The 23,345-nt window shown below is 43.1% G+C and overlaps 2 protein-coding genes across 4 annotated transcripts; both read left to right on the forward strand.

The window, feature by feature from the left end:
• The first annotated feature begins 542 nt into the window (after window positions 1-542).
• On the forward strand, window positions 543-9,240 carry LOC120572753 (zinc finger protein 774-like). The gene is made up of 7 exons (XM_039822171.1): window positions 543-811; window positions 2,712-2,834; window positions 3,866-4,073; window positions 4,337-4,428; window positions 4,707-4,939; window positions 6,891-7,000; window positions 7,827-9,240. Exons 1-7 carry the CDS (start codon window positions 577-579, stop codon window positions 9,178-9,180), a joined length of 2,355 nt encoding a protein of 784 aa, XP_039678105.1. The 5' UTR covers window positions 543-576; the 3' UTR covers window positions 9,181-9,240.
• A 5,241-nt stretch (window positions 9,241-14,481) lies between these two features.
• On the forward strand, window positions 14,482-20,952 carry LOC120572900 (transcription factor 7-like). Of its 3 annotated transcripts, none has more exons than XM_039822416.1 (7): window positions 14,482-14,685; window positions 15,437-15,476; window positions 16,022-16,119; window positions 16,981-17,135; window positions 18,213-18,336; window positions 20,060-20,167; window positions 20,855-20,952. In XM_039822416.1, the coding sequence occupies exons 1-7, from the start codon at window positions 14,662-14,664 to the stop codon at window positions 20,912-20,914; spliced, it is 609 nt and encodes a 202-aa protein (XP_039678350.1). In that variant the 5' UTR covers window positions 14,482-14,661; the 3' UTR covers window positions 20,915-20,952. The 3 variants fall into 3 exon arrangements, with proteins under 3 accessions (XP_039678350.1, XP_039678351.1, XP_039678352.1); XM_039822417.1 differs by having other exon boundaries at window positions 15,440-15,476; XM_039822418.1 differs by lacking the exon at window positions 14,482-14,685 and adding an exon at window positions 15,215-15,313.
• Window positions 20,953-23,345: the final 2,393 nt, after the last annotated feature.

Raw genomic sequence — 23,345 nt, forward strand, 5'->3', positions numbered from 1 at the left:
AAACAGAAGCAAAGCAAAACAATAAAAATAAACAATAACACGGAGACGGCATCTGTCTTTATTCTATATATTTTCATATTTTGTTGTTAGATAGATAGATAGATAGATAGATAGATAGATAGATAGATAGATAGATAGATAGATACTGTTTTGACCCCCAAGAGAAGATTCAAGGTCCCAGTAGCTTAAAGACATCACACACAACATACACAGGATGATAAAATGACAAATCTACATGAATAATATGGACAATAAAAGAAAAGATACTAAATTATATAATTTTAGGTTATTTACTGTCATTTCATAGTATACATTTTTTTATAATCCTTTTTTATGTATGCATTTTAAATACATTAATAGCAGTTTAGTTTGATTTGTTGTAGTTTTCTTAATTTTTTCTTTACTCAGTAATCTGTATTATTTTTGAAGGGACAGCTCGTCCACAAGGTGGCGCTGTTGTTCTCTTAATACACCCATGGTGCCGCTGCCACTGAAAGAAGCGGAACCTTTTGTCTAGGAATGCTGTTTCCCGTCGGACAGCATTAGTTGTCGGTCCACAACTTGAGACTAGAGAAGATGGCGGTGAACGTGATGCTGGTTTCCTCCGTGGACTACAATCTGTCTAAAGCGGAGATTCTGAGAGCGATCGTCGCCGATAAACTGACCGCCGCCGCGCAGGAGATCTTAGCGGTGGTCGAGAGAACTCTGGCCGGATACGAGGAGGAGACCTCGGACCTGAGGGAGGAGAACGAGCGGCAGAGGAGGCTGCTGGAGCTTCTCCTGCAGCCTCGGGTCACTCTATGCAGGACAGGTGGCTAATAATAATAATAATAACAATAATAACAACAACAATACACTGTGGACCGAGTACAGTGCACCAAACTCCATTCAAAAATCTGCTGATTTAATCCGAATCAGCTATATTGGCCAGGTTTGCATAAACAAACAAGGAATTTCAGTTTTCAAAGTACAACCCTCACTTAACATATAAAGAAATAAAAACAGGAATATAAAAAAGTACTGTTAAATATACTGTATAACAATACAATAGAATTGACAAATTTACAAAAAATATATAATAATTAAAATCTAAAGTTTGAGTTTTATCACAATTTAAACTTTACCCAGCAGTAAATAACACTATGAACCGAGTACAGTGCACCAAATTCCATTCAAAAATCTGCTGATTTAATACCGGAAGCATCTAAAGTTTGAGTTTTATCACCATTTAAACTTTAACGAGCAGTACATTTCTCACTGATGGGAACAGTGATGCTGAGCCTGAGAAAGTACCTTTACTCAAGTAACCTTTCTGTACTTAAATACCCTTTAGGAGGTACTTTACTTGAATATTTTCACGTCATGAATATTTTCACTACATCTGCTACTTTATAGTCATACTCCAATACATACTCAGGCTGAAATATTGTACTTTTCCGAATCAGAAAGGTTATTTTGGATGCTTTTTTTCAATTTTTTTTCAGTTTTTTTGGGCGCCTTTTCAAAAAATGTTGGGCGTTTTTTTCATGTTTTTTGCGATGCTTTTGCAACCTTTTTTTAGCGTTTTTTTGGGCGCCTTTTCAAAAAATGTTGGGCGTTTTTTTCATGTTTTTGCGATGCTTTTGCAACCTTTTTTTAACGTTTTTTTGGGCGCCTTTTCAAAAAATGTTGGGCGTTTTTTTCATGTTTTTTGCGATGCTTTTGCAACCTTTTTTTAGCGATTTTTTTTCTTTCTATGATGGCTAAGGAACTATTATTCTGACTTTTTTAGGGCTTTGAGGCTTAAACTGTATGTGAGAAGATAAAATAGAATAAAAATAGGCTAACGATTGAGTCATAACCACCTGACTTACTGTCGCCTAGTAGAGGAATTACCGTATAGTATAGGAGAAGCTCACAGGCAGTTTGGACTTACGTTAGCTGTTTAGGTTTAATTACTAATGTTAACTAGCATGTTAGTGATCAGTAATATGTTAGTGATCAGTAATTAGCCTGTGCCTATGTTATCTCCTTACATATACCTACGCTCTCTGTCTCTGTAAGATTGGGAATGATTGAGATTTCTCTCGGCACAGCTACCAGAAGATTTTCAGACACGTTGCTCACGTCGCATCTACGTTGTCTCTGTCAGTTGGAGGCTGTAATGCCGAATTATAAATAACATCATGAAAATGTGTGTTACGTAACTCTTTATGTCATGCAAAGTTTGCACTTTTGTCAGCGGGCAAAGAAACGTTAAATTAGCCGTTTTCTAAATGGAGTTCCACAATCTGAAACCTAACGTAAAACCTGAGCGTATTAACTACGTTTAGTGTAACTTTTCACATTCCAGATTGTAACTAACAAGATGAAAGTGTGTGTAATGTAATACTTTATGTCGATTAAAATGTGCACTTTTGTGGAAAAAAAGCAGAACTTATGAATTATTTTGACTGATAGTTAAGATCAGAGCGTGTTGAGTGGATCACAGACTCGTTCATGTCAAAGTTTAGTCAGGATACGGATTTTAAAAGCTTTTAAACATATTTTTTCAAATGCTATAAAATAAATAAGTAAATAAAATGCAATGGAAGTAATGATTAGCGCCGGTGCGGCAGATCTGATGACATAGACGCCTAAATGAAAATAGCTGGTGATATACTGTAGGCGTGCGGTGTGTTTTCTGGCCTAACGGTGGGTTCACATGTTCTAACTTTTTCTCTGTGATCCAGATGAACCTGCGTGTGAAGAAGAGGAGGAGTCATCTAGACGATGGCAACAAAGGCCCAAGGAGGAAGAGGAAGAGCAGCAGACATCCGTTCATACGACAGCTGACACCATCAGTCCCCTAAAGGGTAACTCATTTCTTTTTCTCTCTCCAATCTTTTCAAACTCTTTCTTACCTTTTTTTTTTGGTGTTATAATGTTGACTCTATTTGTTTATTTCCCCTTTTTCATTTTGGAGAAATACATTTAATTAGTTTTCAAAGAAAACATAATAGATTAGGGCTGCACAATATATCGTTTTTTAACAATAATACACATTGCGAAAGACCGGTTTTTTGTTAGTTGAAAGAAAATAAAACATTGTTATTTTAACTAAGCGCATTAGTAAAATGCTCCCAGGCTCGTTCACAGGGACACACACTATGCTTGTTACACACACAGGGACGCACAGCAGCACCCACACATGCAGAAGATTACCAATAAAAATATTACGGTGCAAATCCTCCATCATAACAGCAATGCTCCGAGGTCCAAACGCACCTAGCTTTTAAAGGGAATGGGAGATGATCTCTGATTGGTTGATGAATGGGAGATGATCTCTGATTGGTTGATTGCATGTTACGGCCAAAACACCCCTCTGATTAATGAAGACACTAAGTACAACCCTTTAGGACCAGGCGCCCGGCACACGGACACTTTTTACTGCCGTCAAAACTAAAAAAGTGGATTTGGACCCTGAACACACCTGCACCAGGCGCTTCACGCCTTGTGCTTAGAACGTTAAATAGGGCCCTCAACGTTATCGTATTTTCAAAGTCACAGTATCGGTGTCGCTACAGGCATGGCCGTAATTTACAGGGGGGATGGAGGGGGGTTACACCCCCCCCCCAATAATCAAAACTGGCCGGGGCAACACACCCCAAAAACCTGTTATTATTTCCTTTCCATAAATAAAGACATTTGCATCATAAATTGTTGCAGAAAAATTCATTAGAATGCAGAAAATGAAGACATTTTTGAAATTTAGAATTTTTTAGCGTAAAAAAATTTCAAAAATTTCTATTTCAGTTTAGCTACAGGTATCAAATATTTTTGAACGATACCCGGCCCTAGCTTTACGAAGAATCTCATGAATCACTTTTTTCATGTCTCTGTTCAGATGTGGAGGAGGAGGGGAGCCCGGACGCCTGCCACCCCGCTGAGGAAGAGGAGGGTGAAGAGTGTGCCGAGGAGGCGGCACAGAGCCCCGGTCTGGACCATGAGGCGGCACAGAGCCCCGGTCTGGACCATGAGGCGGCACAGAGCCCCGGTCTGGACCAGGAGGCTCTGACGGAGCCGGGGCAACACGTACCAGACACAAGGCTCAGGTATGATGTCAGGGTTTTCCCCTCGGAAAACATCTCAGTTCTCTCGGTTACAGGATGTTCGCAGCTACGCACAAAACAACAACAACAACAACAACAACAACAAACCCATTAAAGTTCTGTGTTCGGAGACGTTACGTGGTGTTTATTTATCCGCAAGTTTAATCCCCAAAAAAACAGAAACACACACACACACACACAGATTCATAAATCATGTATACATGTCAGGCCTCTTTTAAAGTAAAGCTGTTGTTGTTGTGTTGCAGAGCTGGGACTCAGAAGAGGAAGCTCAGGAAGGCTCTGACCCTGCGAGTCTGTCTGTTGAAGGACTCTCAGACCAAGACGCTCCTGAAAGGAGGTACGAGTCCAACAGAAGGGTCACATGACCGCTCACACACACCAGTACGTCAAATATGTTTGGTTTGGGAGTCCAGTGTTTGAAACATAGAATAAATAAATCCAATTATTTCCATTAATTTAACCAAATAAATCAAAGTGACATGAACTATGTGACTGTTCATGACATGAAACAAATAGGAAAAATAGAGTTGAGATGATTGTGTGTGTGTGTGTGTGTGTGTGTGTGTGTGTGTGTGTGTGTGTGTGTGTGTGTGTGTGTGTGTGTGTGTGTGTGTGTGTTAAAGTCTCCGATGAAGCATCTGCGGGTCCCCCGAGGCCTGCAGGAAGCGGACTTCCTGGACCTGCTGAGGTCCACCTTCCCTCAGCTGATTGGCCCGTTTGAAGCCTTCACCACCGACGCCACCAGGAAACTGACACCGCTGGCGGCCCGGGCGCTGACGCCAGAGGAGATCAGGAGGTCCATCAGGTCCTCGGGGAAAGGAAGGTCGGCCTTGTACGTCCGAGTGAAGGTACGTTCAGCACGCCGAACCGGGAGGGGGGGGGGGCTTGGGGGGGGATTTGAGATCTCCAACTATGTAGGGATGTCTGCATGGATTTTTGATTTAAAGCGGCAAAAAATACTTGAAAAAAGGCCACAATAAAGTCGAAAAAAAAACTTGAAAAGGCAACAAAACTCCTTAAAAAGCTCACAGACACACACACACACACACACACACACACACAACACACACACAGAGACACACTTAGACAGAGACACACACACACACACACAAAGTTATTGACTTTAGACCAGGTTTTTGTTGGTCAATGGTGCGATCACTTCCCGCTGCCTCAAGATAGAAATATTTCCAGAATGCACCTGAACACACCTCCCTTGTAAGACCAGCACACCCAGAATGCACCTGAACACACCTCCCTTGTAAGACCAGCACACCCAGAATGCACCTGAACACACCTCCCTTGTAAGACCAGCACACCCAGAATACACCTGAACACACCTCCCTTGTAAGACCAGCACACCCAGAATGCACCTGAACACACCTCCCTTGTAAGACTAGCATGCCCAGAATGCACCTGAACACACCTCCCTGTAAGACATGCAGTCTAATCTGTGTGGTTTCTCTACAGGGGACTCGACAGCGAACTGACTAAACTACAACACACAAAACTCGCATACGAAAGCACAGAAAACACAAGTGTGACTTTCCACTCAAGACTCATTTTTGTGCAACAAAAACCACAAAGAAAACCTAAAGGAGAAACACAAATCCTAAAAGAAATCGCAGCGAACACAGACGACGATTCGGCGCCGTAACAAACAGATTTCAACCCCACGGGGGGTTCAAACCAGCGTCTTTCAAAAGTACGACAACACAAACACTCTGTTATCTGTGAGTTTCATTATTCATATCGGCGGAAAACTAATCCACACAGAAAAAGCAGGAACATGTCAACTCTTCGTCTCTGATCTCTTATTCTAAACTATTAAATCAGGGAATCTTCTTCCCTTAAATCAACACATTTAAAGAGCTTAAAGTGCTCATATTATGCTCATTTTTCAGGTACATAATTGTATTTAGAGGTTGTACCAGAATAGGTTTACATGGTTTAATTAAAAAAAAAGTTTTTGTTGTACTGCACATTGCTGCAGCTCCTCTTTTCACCCTGTGTGTTGAGCTCTCTGTTTGAGCTACAGAGTGAGACATCTCACTTCTGTTACATCTTTGTTGGGAGTCGCATATGCTCAGTAGCTAGGTAAGGACTACTAGCCAGTCAGAAGCAGAGTATGAGGGCGTGCCCTGACAGTAGCTAGGTAAGGACTACTAGCCAGTCAGAAGCAGAGTATGAGGGCGTGCCCTGACAGTAGCTAGGTAAGGACTACTAGCCAGTCAGAAGCAGAGTATGAGGGCGTGCCCTGACAGTAGCTAGGTAAGGACTACTAGCCAGTCAGAAGCAGAGTATGAGGGCGTGCCCTGACGGTAGCTAGGTAAGGACTACTAGCCAGTCAGAAGCAGAGTATGAGGGCGTGCCATGCTAGCAGCTAGGTGAGCATTATAACGTTTGTCTCTGAAGTAAAGGCTGGACTACAATAGAGCTGTTTGGAGCAGTTTGTGAACAGCGTTTTCTGTTGGAGATGGTAAGTCCCTTTGGGGGGACTTTGGGCTTTTTCACTTTGTAAACCTATAATGTGCACAAAAAAAGATATATAACACAATAAAGAAAAGGGAACAAGCCAAAAAGCATCATATGAGCACTTTAAATAAACCTTTAAACTCCCTCATTTTGATTATCTTTCTAGGTAAATCATTCCCATGGGCCACAGATGGGCGCAGGTGCATTTGCTGAAATAGCGGAAATTGACAGTGTTGGGCTTTGCCGTTCAGTAATATAAAACAAGTTAGGCACTAAAGCTTTTAAAAAAAAAAAAGTCCAAAAGTCCAACTGTTTGGTTTCTTGCAGGCAGCGAAGACATCCCTGACGAGCACGGAGCAACTTCCTGTCCCTCAGCAGAGAGAACAGGAAGCCGCCGGGGACACAGGAAGTGATGTAAACAGGGAAGATTTCGGCAGGTAAACCAGCGGCAGCGTCTCACAGCCTCTGATAACATCTGGACGGTTTATTGTCCTCGCTTCTTCTACTAAATACTGAAATGTGGAGCTTAGGGTCTGTGTGTGTGTGTTTGTGTGAGAGAGTGTGTGTGTGTGTGTGTGTGTGTGTTTGTGTGTGTGTTTGTTTCTGTGTGTGTGTGTGTGTGTGTGTGTGTTTCTGTGTGTGTGTGTGTGTGTCTGTCTCTGTGTGTCTCTGTGTGTGTCTCTGTGTGTGTGTGTGTCTGTTTCTGTGTGTGACTGTGTGTGTTACTGTCTATATGTGTGTGTGTGTGTGTCTGTCTGTTTCTGTGTGTGTGTGTGTTTCTGTGTGTGTGTGTGTCTGTCTCTGTGTGTGTGTGTTTGTTCTGTGTGTCTCTGTGTGTGTGTGTGTGTGTGTGTGTGTGTCTGTCTCTGTGTGTGTTTGTTCTGTGTCTGTGTGTGTGTGTGTGTGTGTGTGTGTGTGTGTGTGTTTCTGTGTGTGTGTCTTTCTGTGTGTTACTGTGTGTGTGTCTGTTTCTGTGTGTGTTACTCTCTGTCTGTGTGTTTGTGTGTCTGTTTCTGTGTGTGTGTGTGTGTGTGTGTGGTAGAGTGAGTGAGAGAGACTCTAGAGTCCTAGTGAGAGAAACAAAGTGTCTCCTCTGTTCTTTCTGACCACGGTGGGAAACCTGGAGCAGGAGAAGTTAACCCTCTCCTTGATCTCATGTTGTTTATGGAGAAGGAGTCGGTTGGGGGAGGTTTCTGTGTGTGTGTGTGTGTGTGTGTGTGTGTGTGTCTGTTCTAAGAGATCTGCCTATTTTTCTGCCTTCAGTTCCAACAACAGTCCTGTAGGGAGAGAGGAGAGCGACGAGGCGGCCGGTCCGTCCCGCAGGTCGAGGCGGCAAAAACAGACGGAAACTGAGGAACAACGGCGAGCCGGGACATCAGAAGAAGACGACGCCGCTGCCCTTTCTTCTTCTGCCGCTGACAGCGAACGGGACGACGGAGACGACGACGATGATGGCGAGTGGGAACCAGGCGAGCGTGACGAGGAGGAGGAGCCAAAGGAGTGCCAAGCTGCCGAGAGGAGAGGGAGGCGGAACGCGCTCGGAGTCAAAAAGAAGAAAAGGGAACCGAGCCGCGGCGGCGCTCCCGTGTCGTGCAGAGTGTGCCACGCTCTGCGCGGGTCGACCAGCATGCTGATCAAACACGCCGTGAGTCACGTGGACGAGCCCGAGGGGCTCTGCGGCGTGTGCGGACGGCGTTGGGAGTCCGCGGAGGAGCTGAGGAGTCACCTGCAGAGTCACCAGGAGACGCACGGCTGCGACGTCTGCGGGAAGGCCTTCCTCTCCGCCGTCACTCTCCGCCGGCACGCCGCTCTGCACACGGGCGAGCGGCCGTACAAGTGCGACATCTGCGGCAAAGCGTACACGCTCAAATCCAGCCTGAGCGCGCACCGGTTCCAGCACATGGAGGAGAAACCCCACAAGTGCGACGTCTGCGGCCAGTCGTTCAGCTCCAAGTCCCTGCTGAGGGTCCACGGCGCCAAGCACACGGGGGAGAAGCCGTTCCGCTGCGACGTGTGCGGCCAATCGGTCAGCCACTTCCGAGCGCTGTCGCTGCACAAGATGGCGCACGCCGGCGATCGGCGCTACAGTTGCCCGGATTGCGGGAGGCGCTTTTTGACTCCCGGGAAAATGAGAGAACACGCAAAAATCCACACGGAGCGAGCCCGGAGCCACCTCTGCGACGTTTGCTGCAAAGCGTTCCACACGGGAGGCGAGTTGCGGGTCCACATGAAGACGCACGGCGAGGAGAAGACGGTGTGCGGCGAATGCGGTAAGGGGTTGTCGTCTCTCGGCGCCCTGACGAGACACATGAGGATCCACACAGGGGAGAGACCGTACGAGTGCTCCGAGTGCGGGCGGACCTTCAAGTCCATGTCCACGCTCAGGGGTCACGAGAAAACGCACACAGGCGCCAAGCCGTTTGTGTGCGCCGTTTGCGGCAAGGCGTGCGCTCGCAAGGAGTACCTGAACGTCCACATGAGGACGCACAACGGGGAGAGACCGTACAAGTGCACGCTCTGCGACCGGGCCTTCACGCAGAGCCACTGTCTGAAAACGCACGTGATGAAGAGCCACCAGGGCGAAGCGGAGAGAGCCGCGGACGCGCTCGAGTCCTGAAGCTGTTTGATTGCTTTTTCTTTTTTGTATTAAAGAGGAATTACAGTTTTTCAACCTGGACTGTATTCTCCCAGGTTTTTTGTGTCTCAGTGATTGAACAAGAATCTTTGAAATTGGTCCAGTATTGAGTGAGAACCCTGCAGGACAAATGTTCCCTTTCGTCAGTTCCCGTCCACTAAAAGTTCTGTTTCTGCCGCTGACAGACTCAGATTATTATTCTAAGTGTGTGACAACATTATGGGATGGATCCCTACAGAGATAGAGCTTTTAGTTAAAGAGTAAGATCCTTTTAGTTTAACATGAAACAGCCCCGAAATCCCCGAAATCACCATCACCACCAAACTCCACCAGACTCCATGTAAATAATCAGGACTTTTAGCGTGTATAGAGCCAGTATATCTCCACCAGACTCCATGTAAATAATCAGGACTTTTAGCGTGTATAGAGCCAGTATATTTCCACATGTAAATGGGTGAATTAAGGGTTTATTTCAACCAAACCAGAGTGGTGATTGTTGGAACAGTGGAAAGATGAACCAAGACGGCTTTTGGTAGTTTTATTTTGTTTCTGTCCACTTTAAATGAAGTGTGTTTTAAGTTTATAAAATTTATTTTTATGTTTATTTACATGGTAAAATAGGGTATCATGTGTCACATGAAAATGTTATAATTTACCGTATTGACACGAATATAAGACAGCCGTTTTTGTTCCCTTTTCTAGTTATATGAACTATCGAGGTCGTACTACTGTACATGCGTGGGCTAGACTTTTAAACATCCAAAAGCAACAGGGTGGCGCCAAATAGCGGTAAACTGAATGTGCCGCTCATGACCAGAGCCCTCCAAACTCCCAAGAGAACGAGGAAGCCTGAAAGATGAAAAGAGGCTCTAAAGGAGGCCAAGTTAGTAAAGGAATGAGAAAAAGTTTTGATTGACGTTAACCCTTGTGTTGTCTTCCCCGTCGTCGAACCGTGAAACTTTTAGTTTTTCTGGGTTAAAATGTTAAAAAAGGCAACGTTTAGGTCGTCTTTTTCGACACTTTTGTCACTTTTGTTGAAGTTTCTGACAATATTTTCTGCGCGTTTCATTTTTTTAAGCTTTTCCCATTTTTTTTGGTGACTTTTCCTGACGTTTTTGTCACTTAAATTTTTCTTTACATGCTATAAAATTGAATAAAACACCCAAATTCAATGAAAGTAGTGAACTGATCATTTATTTAACTTGTGAAGTGCGTTGTAGCGAACCAACCACGTTATTTTGTTTGAAAATGTGGTTGAAAGAAAACCCAAAATTTTTGATGCAGAAACTTTTTGAAAATGGGTCAGATTTGACCCGAGGACAACAAGAGGGATAAAGCTATAGTGCTTTAGTAGTTTCTGACGCCCCCATGAGGAATTCTAAGTAATGACAACAAATCTGTTGGCGCGGTCACATGATACAAGCCTTCCGTGATCTCGCGCACCCCCCTTCTCCACAGTTGCTAGTAGCGAAGGAGGACACGGAGGATTAAAAACACATGATGGACTCTTCAGAAGAGGTCATTATCTCCTCGAGTTTCTGCGGATGCCACAATCTTCTGACCACAGTCATACTGAGAAACGCAGAGAGAGTTGTGTGGAGTCTTAATTAGCTTTGTAGCAACTGGGGCTGCTCCCTCTTAGTCGATTAGTCGACTAATCGGTCGTTTTGGTCTTAGTCAACTTAGATTTCTTTTAGTCGATTAGTCACGTTTTATGCTTTTCTTCACGCTGAATGACTTATTTCCAAGAAACGTACGAGCACATCTCTGGTAAACACAAGAATTAAAGTGGCGCTTTTTGCATGACTCTTTGCGGAGAAACTCAGATTTTACAGATCTGTCGATTAAATCAACTAATCGATCAGTCGATACAATTGAACGAGTGTTAGTCGACTGAGAATTTCTTCAATCGAGCACAGCCCTAGTAGTAACTCGGCTTGAATGTAACTGACGTACATTAATATCAAGAAAGTAGAGTCCCCAAACAACTGCCAAGTAGCCAATTAATACTGCGTCACATAACGTAAAGTACGGCGATGGCGAGCCCAAAAGCCTCGGCTCGGAGTGCAGGCGAACGATGCCCCGTAACGGGCTGGGTTTGCGGCGGTCTTGCCCAGCGCGAGAGAATTGCCGCGGTCTTTTTCAGCGTTTTTGCGATGAACTTAAGAAAAACAATTTTTTCCAACAATTAGTTATTAATTAGGGGTCGTCCTATGATCAGGGTCATATTATATTCGGCTCTATACAGTACTGTTCGTTTGAACATTAAATATAACCTGTTCCTATGATTGTGTTTAAGCTTTTCAGTTTTTATGCTTCCTAGTTTTCTATGCATTAAAGATAACCTCATATTCTCCACGTATAGAAAAGCAAACTATGTTTTGTTTGAGAAACGGAGTGTACTTTCTGTTCTGATCGTAAGTAATGTTTTCCTTGGTTTTAAAGGTGCAGTACATAAGCCTTATGAAACTAACTTTCTGTCATATTTTGCTGAAACTGAACCTATGTTCCAGTAGAACTACATGAAGCAGGTAATAAAAAAAAAAATCCAGTTCCTCTGGCACCACCTACAGCCTGTAGTGCGATTTGCAAAACATCCACCGCTCCCGGTTCAGATGCACCAATCAGGGCCAAGGGGGTGTGTCTAACTGTGTGTCAATCACTGCTTATCCACACGCATTTCATAGCGTCCTCCCGTTCCCCGCACACGAGCTACAGATAGGTTCACATGCGCTCTATCGTGCACAGCTCTCCCTTGTGGGGGGAAGGGCTTAGGAGACCGTTTTGGGCTTTAGCGGAAAGGAGGGGGGAGGGACTGAGAAGTTGTCGATGTTCAAATTTTTTGGCTAAGTCCTGGATCTTCACAATCCTACCTACGGCACCTTTAAGACAAAAAAAATACCTGTCGGGGGAAAAGAGACAAACAATCTTGAAAAAAAAGCAAATTGTTTTTGCAAAAGGCGACTAGAAAACGCTTGAAAAAGAAAGCTTCGGAAAAAGTAACAATAACTCCAGAAAAGTATGACAAAGACGTAGTAGTTTGGAGAAGCAGGCAGGAGTACCGACACGGAAGCAATGTCCTGCTGGGTCCAGCCCTGGTCCATCTTAAGCGGACCAGGGCTGCTTGGGAAAAGAAAAATGATAATCACTGTTATTTTGGTCAATATTGAAATCAGGATTATTTAAAGGTGCCCTGCCACACAAAACCGTTTTTACCTGTATTTTTTTTAAATCTGTCAGGTCCATATGTGTGTGTGTGTTATGTGGTGAATGTGAAAATGAACTGCTACCTCCTCTGTCAGCTCTAGACACTGAACATAAATAAGCAGAGAAATCAGACCAATCACAGAAGCTGGTCAGTCTGACATCATACTGCCTGAGCTCATTACTATTCATGAGCTCGCCCAGTTGGGCTGGGTAAAGGATTCTGACAGCCAGGCTAGTTGTTAGCCAATCAGATTGAAGCAGCTTAGCTTGTTGAATATTAATGAGGACTGGCACAAATCGAGCTGAGTCTTCCTGCAGGCTTTCTATACCACGCTAGAATGGCTTGAAACAAGGTAACCAAGGCATTTTTTCCACAAAAATATGTTACAGTGTCCATGATAGAACCACATAGTCATGAAATACGAGTGGCAGGGCACCTTTAACATTAATCCTGGTTGACCTTTGGAAAGATGTTGCATTTATTGAAGTTGAAAAACAGCGGAAAACGGTGAAGCAATTCAACAGTGAAAACCCCTTGAACTGAGACATTTCCCTTCATACTTTTATCTCTTGAAATATTTCGACTTTTTACTTGAAATATTACCTTCTTTTTTTAACTGAGATAAAAAAAAATTCCCTTCATACTTTTCCCGTTTGAACATAATAAAAAAAAATCAGAACAAGACAAAATAAGAGTTTACTTGCAAAACGCAATGTGCGAAATAATCCTTTTTTTGTGATTATTAGGAGCCAAAATCGTAATCACAATAAAAATGTTCAATAAATTACACAGCACCTAAATTGTCGACTACATTTAGAAACTTTTCAGCGCTTCTCCTTTGCTGTCCCATAGCGACAGGGAACTGAAGCTAGAGCTGGGAAATATATATCGATATTATATTTATATCGTGATACTAGACTAGATATCATCTTAGATTTTGGATATCGTAATATCGTTATATGGCATGAGTGTCATTTACTGGTTTTAAAGGCTACATTACAGTAAAGTGATGTCATTTCCTGGTTTTAAAGGCTACATTACAGTAAAGTGATGTCATTGTCTGAACCTACCAGACTGTTGTAACTCTTCTATTATTTGCCTTTACCCACTTAGTCATTAAATCCACATTACTGATGATTATTTATCTAAAATAAATAAATATTTTGTGAAAGCACCAATAGTCAACAATACAATATCGTTGCCGTATCGATATCGAGGTATTTGGTCAAAAAAATATTGTGATATTTGATTTTCTCCATATCGCCCAGCCCTACCTGAAGCTGTTATTTAGTTTTTATTTTATTATTAATTAATCCAATTGAGATTAAGAATCTCTTTTTTTTCGAGGGAGTCCCGGCCAAGTCGGCAGTATAATAGCTCCATAATAAAATATACCGTGAAAAACAGACACCGGAAAACAGAAAAAGACAGTTGGCAATTTAACAATCATCTCAACATAATCACCAGCAGCGCTCAGTAACGGCACATGTGCATTTAGTCCTTTATCCTAAATTTAATTAATATAATAATAATTAACATAATCCGGCATTGAGTGCCTCCGGCGCTGAGTTTTGGTCTGCGTCACGCTTCTGTAGCCCTCTGAATCGTTTGGTACGAACACGTTAACGGCCACGACGTTTCCACGGCGACGTGTCTGCCCGACGACAGTGGACCGCTGCAGCCTCCTGACCTTTGACCTCCGACGCCGCTTTCCCTCCCTCAGGTCGGGTGTGTCAGAGTTTCCCCGTGGAAGTGCCGGCACAGCTGTCAGGATAGTTTGAGTGTGTGTGTGTGTGTGTGTGTGTATGTGTGCTTGTGTCTTTGAGTGTGTATGTATGTGTGTGTGTGTCTGTGTATGTCTCTCTGTTTGCGTGTGTGTGTGTCTGTATATGTGTGTGTTTGTCTGTATGTGTGTGTGTGGGTGTGTGTGTGTGCGTGTGTTTATGTGTGTGTGTGTTTCTGTGTTTGTTTGTCTGTGTGTGTGTCTCTGTGTGTCTGTATATGTGGGTTTGTGTGTGTGTGTATGTCTCTGTTTGTGTGTGTATATGTGTGTGTGTGTGTGTCTCTGTGTGTCTATATGTGTGTGTGTATGTCTCTGTTTGTGTGTGTATATGTGTGTGTGTGTGTGTGTGAGGTTTCATAAACATCAAACAAGCTTTAATCCCACCAGTCTGTGTGAAGATCTTTCATTCGTCTCGTGTTAAAAAAAAAAGATTATTAGTAAATCTAGTTTAGTTTCTGACTCAAGACAACAGATGGAACAGATAATCAGCAGAGGGGTGAGTGCTCATTATTTAAAATATATACACTTTATTTATATATATATATATATATATATATATATATATATATTTAAAATATATACACATATATATATATATATATATATATGATATTAATTAATATAGTTAATAGTTGTATTACCATGTTTGAGGTCAAAAACATAATTAAGGTGTTTATTCTAATTATATTATTTAAAACATTGAATGTCTTCGGATTTTTGCAGCCTATAAATGTAGTTAATGTTAAACATGTTAATAAATCAATGAATAATATATATGTGTGTAATTACTGTGCAAACTAAATTGTCCTTTGTATAATGTTTTTATTATCTTTATAAATATACATATATATTTTTAAAGCTGTTCAAATTGCATTTTGTGTATAAAATGTACTTTTTTTAATGACATGAATCCTTTTATTTAATGCTTTTTAGACAGAACTCTTTTTTAGGCTCCTTTTGGCGTTTATTTCTCTTAATGCTTAGGACGCTTCCAACTCTCGCTTTCGTTGCTTTTTTGACCCTTTCAACATTTCTTTTTAGGCTTTTTTTGATGCTTTTTGTTGACATTTTTTGAATGTTTCTTTACGCTTTCGGCAATTTGGACGATGCTGCATTATATAAATGTGAGTCATCTTTATTTCACTCGGCACCAGAGATTAGTTTATTAATTCTCAGTTTTTTGTCTTCTGACTGACTGATTTAATCTCCTGTAACCGTAAGATTATTATTGATTACTATTGTTTCAGGAGATCGGACTCAATCTGAGCGCTGCAGCTCCGACCTGCGGTGGGTAACACGCATGCACACGCACATGCACACACAAACACACACAGACAGACACACACACACACACCAAGACACACACACACCCAGACACACACACGCACAGATACACATACACACACACAGATACCTACACACAGACACATACACAAACACACAAGCACGCACACAGACACACACACACACACAGACACACACACTTAGACACACGCACGCACACAGACACACATACACAGAGACACACAGACGTCGCACGTACGCAGACACACACAACACACAGAGACACACACCCAGACACACACACACACAGACACATGCACACACACATGCACACACACACACAGCGACACACACAAACAGATACACACATGCACAGACACACAGACACACACACAGACACACACACAGACATTTTGAAATTTGACCCTTTATTAAACGCTTTCTTTGACGCGTATTTCATGCTTCTAATGCTCCCTTTTCGAAGCTCTTCTTTCCATATTTATTAACATATTTAATATCGACTCAAGCAGCTTTTCATCATGTTTCAGGTCATCTGGAGATGGTGGACTGGTTCCCACCTCAACAACAGCAGCAGTTCCTGAATCTGACCAGCGGGGGGCGAGACACCAGATCACACACTCACACTGTGAGTGGACTACTGTGTGTGTGTGTGTGTGTGTGTGTGTGTGTGTTAAGTTATCCCTTTAAGCTAATTCGTTCCCCATCTAACACAATCATTGTTAAATGTAAATCTCAGAGTCTGAAGGGTGTAACACCCCCAGGCTGAGAGAGAGAGAGAGAGACAGAGTGAGTGTGTGTGTGTGTGTGTGTGTGTGTGTGTGTGTGTGTGTGTGTGTGTGTGTGTGTGTTCTGTGAGTTATCCCTTTAAGCCAATACGTTCCCCATCTAACACAATCATTGTTAAATGTAAATCTCAGAGAGTCTGAACACCCCCAGGCTGTGTGTGTGTGTGTGTGTGTGTGTGTGTGTGTGTGTGTGTGTGTGTGTGTGTGTGTGTGTGTGTGTGTGTGTGTGTGTGTGTGTGTGCGTGTGGCATTGCCCTCTTGTCAGTATGTTTCCCATCCAACACTGTTAGGGTGAAACAATTGGATGAAACCAACAAGCTGCCGTCTCTTCCTGTTCCATCAACTACTTTAAAATGTGTTGCTACGACAACTGATACTACAACTGATACTACAGTTACTGCTACGTACCTCTTTATAAAGACGAATTACACAAGTGTTTCTCAAACTTTTTCAGACCGAGAACCACTTAACTGCCAAAATATCCCCCCAAAACACGTACGTTTTTGTCACTTCTTAAATGTTTTTTTCACATTTTTGTGGCTTTTTTTGGACCATTTTGTAGATTTTTCCCCAATTTTTGTGTTAAACGGTTCTGAATTTACAATTTTAAACGGAATATTTAACCCAAATCTACATGCGGGCCGCTCTTTGAGAAACACTGTATTACAGGATCCTCTTGTCTCTCCTCTGTGTCTCTGCAGTCGTCCGTCCATCCTCTAGTCCCTCTCCTCCTCTACAGCGACACGCACTTCCCTCCCTCCTCTCCGTACAGCCGGCCAATCGGTGCACCCGCTGACCGGCAGGCCGACGCCCACTCCGACACGCGCGCCCGCGATCACGCCAACGGCGTCACCAGGTGAGCGCACGGGGAAGTTTTCTCAGATCTCTGCACGGTCGATCCAGACAGCTAGTTTTCTCTCGCACGACTAAAACTACTTTTGAACGTACACACGTTCCACCAAAACAAGCTCCTTCCAGAGGCTATTTTGCAGAGGCACTGTGGCTATGCTCGGAGCTTAGCCCCGCCCACGATGATTGTGATTGGTTTAAAGAAATGCCAATAAACCAGAGCATGTTTTTCTCCCATCCCAGAATGCTGTGTGGACTAGACAGACCTTCCTCCACAGTGCTGCGGAGGAAGGTCTGGCAATGCGAGACTACCACTGCACTGACTTTAAGTATTGCTACTGCCTTCAAAGCTGCAGTTTGCAGGACTCCTGCAGTATTTGACGGCCTGTCTGCAGTATTTGACGGCCTGTCTGCAGTATTTGACGGCCTGTCTCTGCAGTATTTGACGGCCTGTCTCTGCAGTATTTGACAGCCTGTCTCTGCAGTATTTGACGGCCTGTCTGCAGTATTTGACGGCCTGTCTCTGCAGTATTTGACGGCCTGTCTTGCAGTATTTGACGGCCTGTCTCTGCAGTATTTGACAGCCTGTCTCTGCAGTATTTGACAGCCTGTCTCTGCAGTATTTGACAGCCTGTCTCTGCAGTATTTGACTGCCTGTCTGCAGTATTTGACGGCCTGTCTCTGCAGTATTTGACTGCCTGTCTGCAGTATTTGACTGCCTGTCTCTGCAGTATTTGACTGCCTGTCTCTGAAGTATTCGACGGCCTGTCTCTGTAGTATTTGACAGCCTGTCTCTGCAGTATTCGACAGCCTGTCTCTGAAGTATTTGACAGCCTGTCTCTGCATGTATTGGACGCACTTGTCTCTGCAGTATTTGAAGGCCCGTCTATGCAGTGTTTGACTGCCTGTCTCTGCAATATTTGGCTGCCTATCTCTACAATATGTGGCTGCCTATCTTCGTAATATTTTTGGCTGCCTATCTCTGCAATATTTGACACTCTGTCTGCAATATTTGACACTCTGTCTGCAATATTTGACACTCTGTCTGCAATATTTGACTACCTGTCTCTGCATCTCTTGGTAGCCGGCCGGCAGTGAAGAAGCCTCTGAACGCCTTCATGCTCTACATGAAGGAGACGAGACACAAAGTGCTGCAGGAGGGACGAGAGAGAGAGAGCGCCGCTGTTAACCGTATCCTGGGACGCAAGGTGAGCCAGAGAGTACACTGAGAATGCAGTTTCACAATTACAAATTAACACAATTTTTAGCCCAAAAATTACGACTTCCAAGTCAGGACTCACAACTTGGTAGCGTTCCATGCTAAACGTTGTGCCGTTGGCAGGGTTCAGGTTAGGCTGCCTAAGGCGCTGACGCACCAACCCGATGATCAGCCGTCGGACAGTCTGGCGAGGTCGGTGACTCGAGTCTGTTCGGTGTGTTCCGTGCCGTCGTCAGCCGCCGGAGCTGTCGGCGTTCATTTTGGCGGGCAGTCAGACTTAATGACCCATCTGACCCGAAAATGACGAGCGGGATGAGCGTGACTAGAGTCTCTCAAAATCTGACGAAAATCTTTTAAACTGACCTTTGTTGAGCTGAACGGCCTATTTCTCGCTTAAAATGTTTTCAGAAACACGTTTCGGTGAACTATCTTTGTAAAATACGAGATCGTATTCCTAACGAAGCCGCCCTTGTGGTCTTGGTTTGGAAATTCCGGAGAAGCCAAACCCACATGACGCGATCGTCCAATCAGCTGCCGGTTTAAATTTTTTGGGGCGACAATACAGATGTATTACGTCTCGCGCACGCGCAGAACGTACGCTCAAGTCGGCGTCTCTTCGGTGTGTTCTGAGGCACTCATTGGACCGACTCGAGGAGACTGATCAGTCTGACTGGCTTTTCTGCTGAAGGTCGGCCGTCTGGTTGGTGTGTCAGAGCCTTAACGTTAACGTTAGCTAGCCGCTAGCTGATACTAGTGATTTCTAGTCGGCGACATATTTTGGGCTTTATTTAATAAACGTAACCTGTAGTAGTACACAACCGTATGTGTATTGTTTTGATTACAATTTGCGGAATTACTTTACGTTGCCTATTTCTGTCTATTTATTTCTGTTTCTCACCGTTAATCACCGGCGTCTGTACAGCATCAACAGGGGGCGCCATTGTTGTTCATGTGTGTGTGTGACGTCAGAAACTGTAACTGGAAGTACAACCATCTGGTACCAGTTCTAGGGGAGTAAGTTACTGGTTTGAATGCTGTTCCAGGGCGCTTTCATTGGTAGAAGGTCGTGAAAACACGAGTTACGGGCTGCCTGGAACGCAGCATTAATTGAATCCGCAAATCAAATTAAGAATACAGCTTTTAAAAGCTGCTGCTTTCATTAGGACCCTTCTTTTTTAAAGGTCCCATGGCATTAAAATGTCACTTCATGAGGTTTTTTAACATTAATATGCGTTCCCACAGCCTGTCTATGGTCCCCCAGTGGCTAGAAATGGTGATAGGTGTAAACCGAGCCCTGAGTATTAGGGGACCACTAAGGTCTATATAAAAGAGACTTCAGATACAGTATTAGGGGACCACTAAGGTCTATATAAAAGAGACTTCAGATACAGTATTAGGGGACCACTAAGGTCTATATAAAAGAGACTTCAGATACAGTATTAGGGGACCACTAAGGTCTATATAAAAGAGACTTCAGATACAGTATTAGGGGACCACTAAGGTCTATATAAAAGAGACTTCAGATACAGTATTAGGGGACCACTAAGGTCTATATAAAAGAGACTTCAGATACAGTATTAGGGGACCACTAAGGTCTATATAAAAGAATCCAAAGAGCACCATGTCATGGGACCTTTAAACCTGTGTTTTGTGGAAGTAAAGTATGAAACCTGTGAAGAATGAAGTGACTAATTACCATCTCCGTCTCTCAGTGGCACGCTCTGTCGCGCTCCGAACAGTCCAAATACTACGATCTGGCCCAGAAGGAGAGACTGCTCCACACACAGCTTTACCCTGGATGGTCCGCCCGGGAAAACTACGTAAGTACTCTTCCCAGGGGTGGAATGTAACTAAGTACATTTACTCCAGTACTGTACTTCAGTACCAAATGTTGAGCTACTTGTACTTTAACTTGAGTCTTTTTTTTTTTTCATGCCACTTTCTACTTCGCTACATTTCAGAGAGAAATATTGTACTTTTTACTCCGCTACATTCATCTGTTACAGCTTTAGTTACTAGTTACTTTAGTTACTCCGCTACATTCACCTGTTCCAGCTTTAGTTACTAGTTACTTTAGTTACTCCGCTACATTCATCTGTTCCAGCTTTAGTTACTAGTTACCTTAGTTACTCCTCTACATTCACCTGTTACAGCTTTAGTTACTAGTTACTTTAGTTACTAGTTACCTTAGTTACTCCTCTACATTCACCTGTTACAGCTTTAGTTACTAGTTACTTTAGTTACTCCGCTACATTCACCTGTTACAGCTTTAGTTACTAGTTACTTTAGTTACTCCGCTACATTCACCTGAGTTTTTGTGTGTATGTTTTTTTACATTTTCAATTCAGGAATTTAACTTGTAATGGAGTATTTTAACAGTGTGGTATTAGTACTTTTACTGCAGTAAAAGGATCTGAATACCTCTTCCAGCGCTGTACTGAATATCCAGCGTGTATAGGCGACTATATGTTTCAGACAGCTTTAGCTTGTTGTTGTTGTGTTACCAGGGGAAGAGGAAGAGGAAGAGGAGCCAGCAGCCGACAGGAAGCTGCCCCACGTCGGGTTGAAAGACGAACGAAATAAAAGCCTCTATGGAAGCAAATAAGACACATGAGTATTTTAATTTTAACAGCCACTGAATACTTAAAGTGCTCATATTATGCTTTTTGGCTTATTCCCTTTCCTTTATTGTGTTATATATCTTTATTGTGCACGTTATAGGTTTACTTCTGACTGGCTAGTAGTCTTTACTTAGGTACTGTCATGGCACACCCTCATACTCTGCTTCTGACTGGCTAGTAGTCCTTACCTAGGTACTGTCAGGGCACGCCCTCATACTCTGCTTCTGACTGGCTAGTAGTCCTTACCTAGGTACTGTCAGGGCACGCCCTCATACTCTGCTTCTGACTGGCTAGTAGTCCTTACCTAGGTACTGTCAGGGCACGCCCTCATACTCTGCTTCTGACTGGCTAGTAGTCCTCACCTAGGTACTGTCAGGGGACGTCCTCATACTTTGCTTCTGACTGACTAGTAGTCCTTACCTAGCTACTGTCAGGGCACGCCCTCATACTCTGCTTCTGACTGGCTAGTAGTCCTTACCTAGCTACTGTCGGGGCACGCCCTCATACTCTGCTTCTGACTGGCTAGTAGTCCTTACCTAGCTACTGTCAGGGCACGCCCTCATACTCTGCTTCTGACTGGCTAGTAGTCCTTACCTAGCTACTGAGCATGTGCAACTCCCAACAAAGATGGAACAGAAGTGAGATGTCTCACTCTGTAGCTTAAACAGAGAGCTCAACACAAAGGGTGAAAAGAGGAGCTGCAGCAATGTGCAGTACAACAAAAATATGGTGTTTTTTGAAAATTAAACCCCATAAACCTCTTCTGATATAAGCTTTAAATACAATTATGAACCTGAAAATGAGCATAATATGAGCACTTTAATATTGAAATATTTTACTTTTGAAAACCATCTGTATCTGAATGCGTTTGTTGTGAATTAAACTCTTTGGAAATTAATAAATAATTCTCGATTTTCAATTTCAAAAGCTGAATTTGAATTATGGCTCAACGATTAATCGAGAAATAAAAAAGGCCCGTCACGTAAGGCTGTATGTTTCACACTTGGCGTCTTTTTTTAAGCTGCCAGCGTCTGGTTTTTACATTATAATCCTATATGGAGTAAACCGACAGCCGACCAATGACAAGTGGAGTAGCCATACCTGTCGTTTCCATAACAACAAAAAATGGGGTCGGAGCACAGCGAGTTATACGGTATGACCGGGTGCTCCCTGTACAGGGAACTCGCTTTGTTTTATGTAACGTTAGCACCTCTCTCTCTCTCTGATCTTTCTCTAGCTCGCTCCACCACTTTGTTTTAGCTAACGTTAGCACCTCTCTCTCTCTCTCTCTCTCTCTCTCTCTGTTCTTTCTCTAGCGTCACTGTGTCCACGTTTGGACACCACTCGCTGCTATTGGCCATATTCGGACCGCACGCACCTTCCCGTGTTTTCGCGCCACTTTACGTTTCCAATCATCACCAAAAACGTTAGCAGCAATTAATCTATACCCATCTAACAATCTACGTATGCATTTTCCTATATGTACAGTACAGGCCAAAAGTTTGGACACACCTTCTCATTCAATGTGTTTCCTTTATTTTCATGACTATTTACATTGTAGATTCTCACTGAAGGCATCAAAACTATGAATGAACACATATGGAATTATGTACTTAACAAAAAAGTGTGAAATAACTGAAAACATGTCTTATATTTTAGATTCTTCAAAGTAGCCACCCTTTGCTTTTTTTGATAACTCTGCAAACCCTTGGTGTTCTCTCAATGAGCTTCATGAGGTAGTCACCTGGAATGGTTTTACCTTCACAGGTGTGCTTTTCAGGGTTAATTAGTGGAATTATTTCCCTTATTAATAAAAAAGGTCAGCGCAGAGGTGTATAGTCCAGGTGCCAGAAAGTAAAAATCCTGTCCAGCAGCTTTCCATCACTAAACCAGCTCCTCTACCAGGTAGATGAGCTCGTTAGTGAAAACACCTGTTCTAGATGTAGAGGCAGATCCAAAAACATGGCAGGATTTTTACTTTCTGGCACCTGGACTATACACTATACACCTCTGGGTCAGCGCTAGTTGGTGGTCTAGTTACCCCAGAATAGGTGACTGTGCGCTGGGTAAAGAGCACGGCAAACTGCCGGTCACTTCGCCAGCCTTTTTCTGCCCACGGCTCTGTTCTGAATGTGAGAGACAGCCACGCCCCCTGATTAGCATTAGGAAATAAAAGTCCACGGAAATAGATAAATGTGGACTTATGAAATAAAAGTCTCATGAAATAATTACATGTATTTAATTATGTATTTATTGCCTCATTTATTTATTTCATGATGTATTTCAAGGGCATATTTATGTATTTATTCATTTATTTAATTCTGAATAAAATGGCATTCCATACTCAATACTTACACATTTTGACTTGAAAATGTAA

This window comes from Perca fluviatilis, chromosome 14, assembly GCF_010015445.1.
Source record: "Perca fluviatilis chromosome 14, GENO_Pfluv_1.0, whole genome shotgun sequence".
In the NCBI taxonomy this organism is placed as follows: Eukaryota; Metazoa; Chordata; class Actinopteri; order Perciformes; family Percidae; genus Perca; species Perca fluviatilis.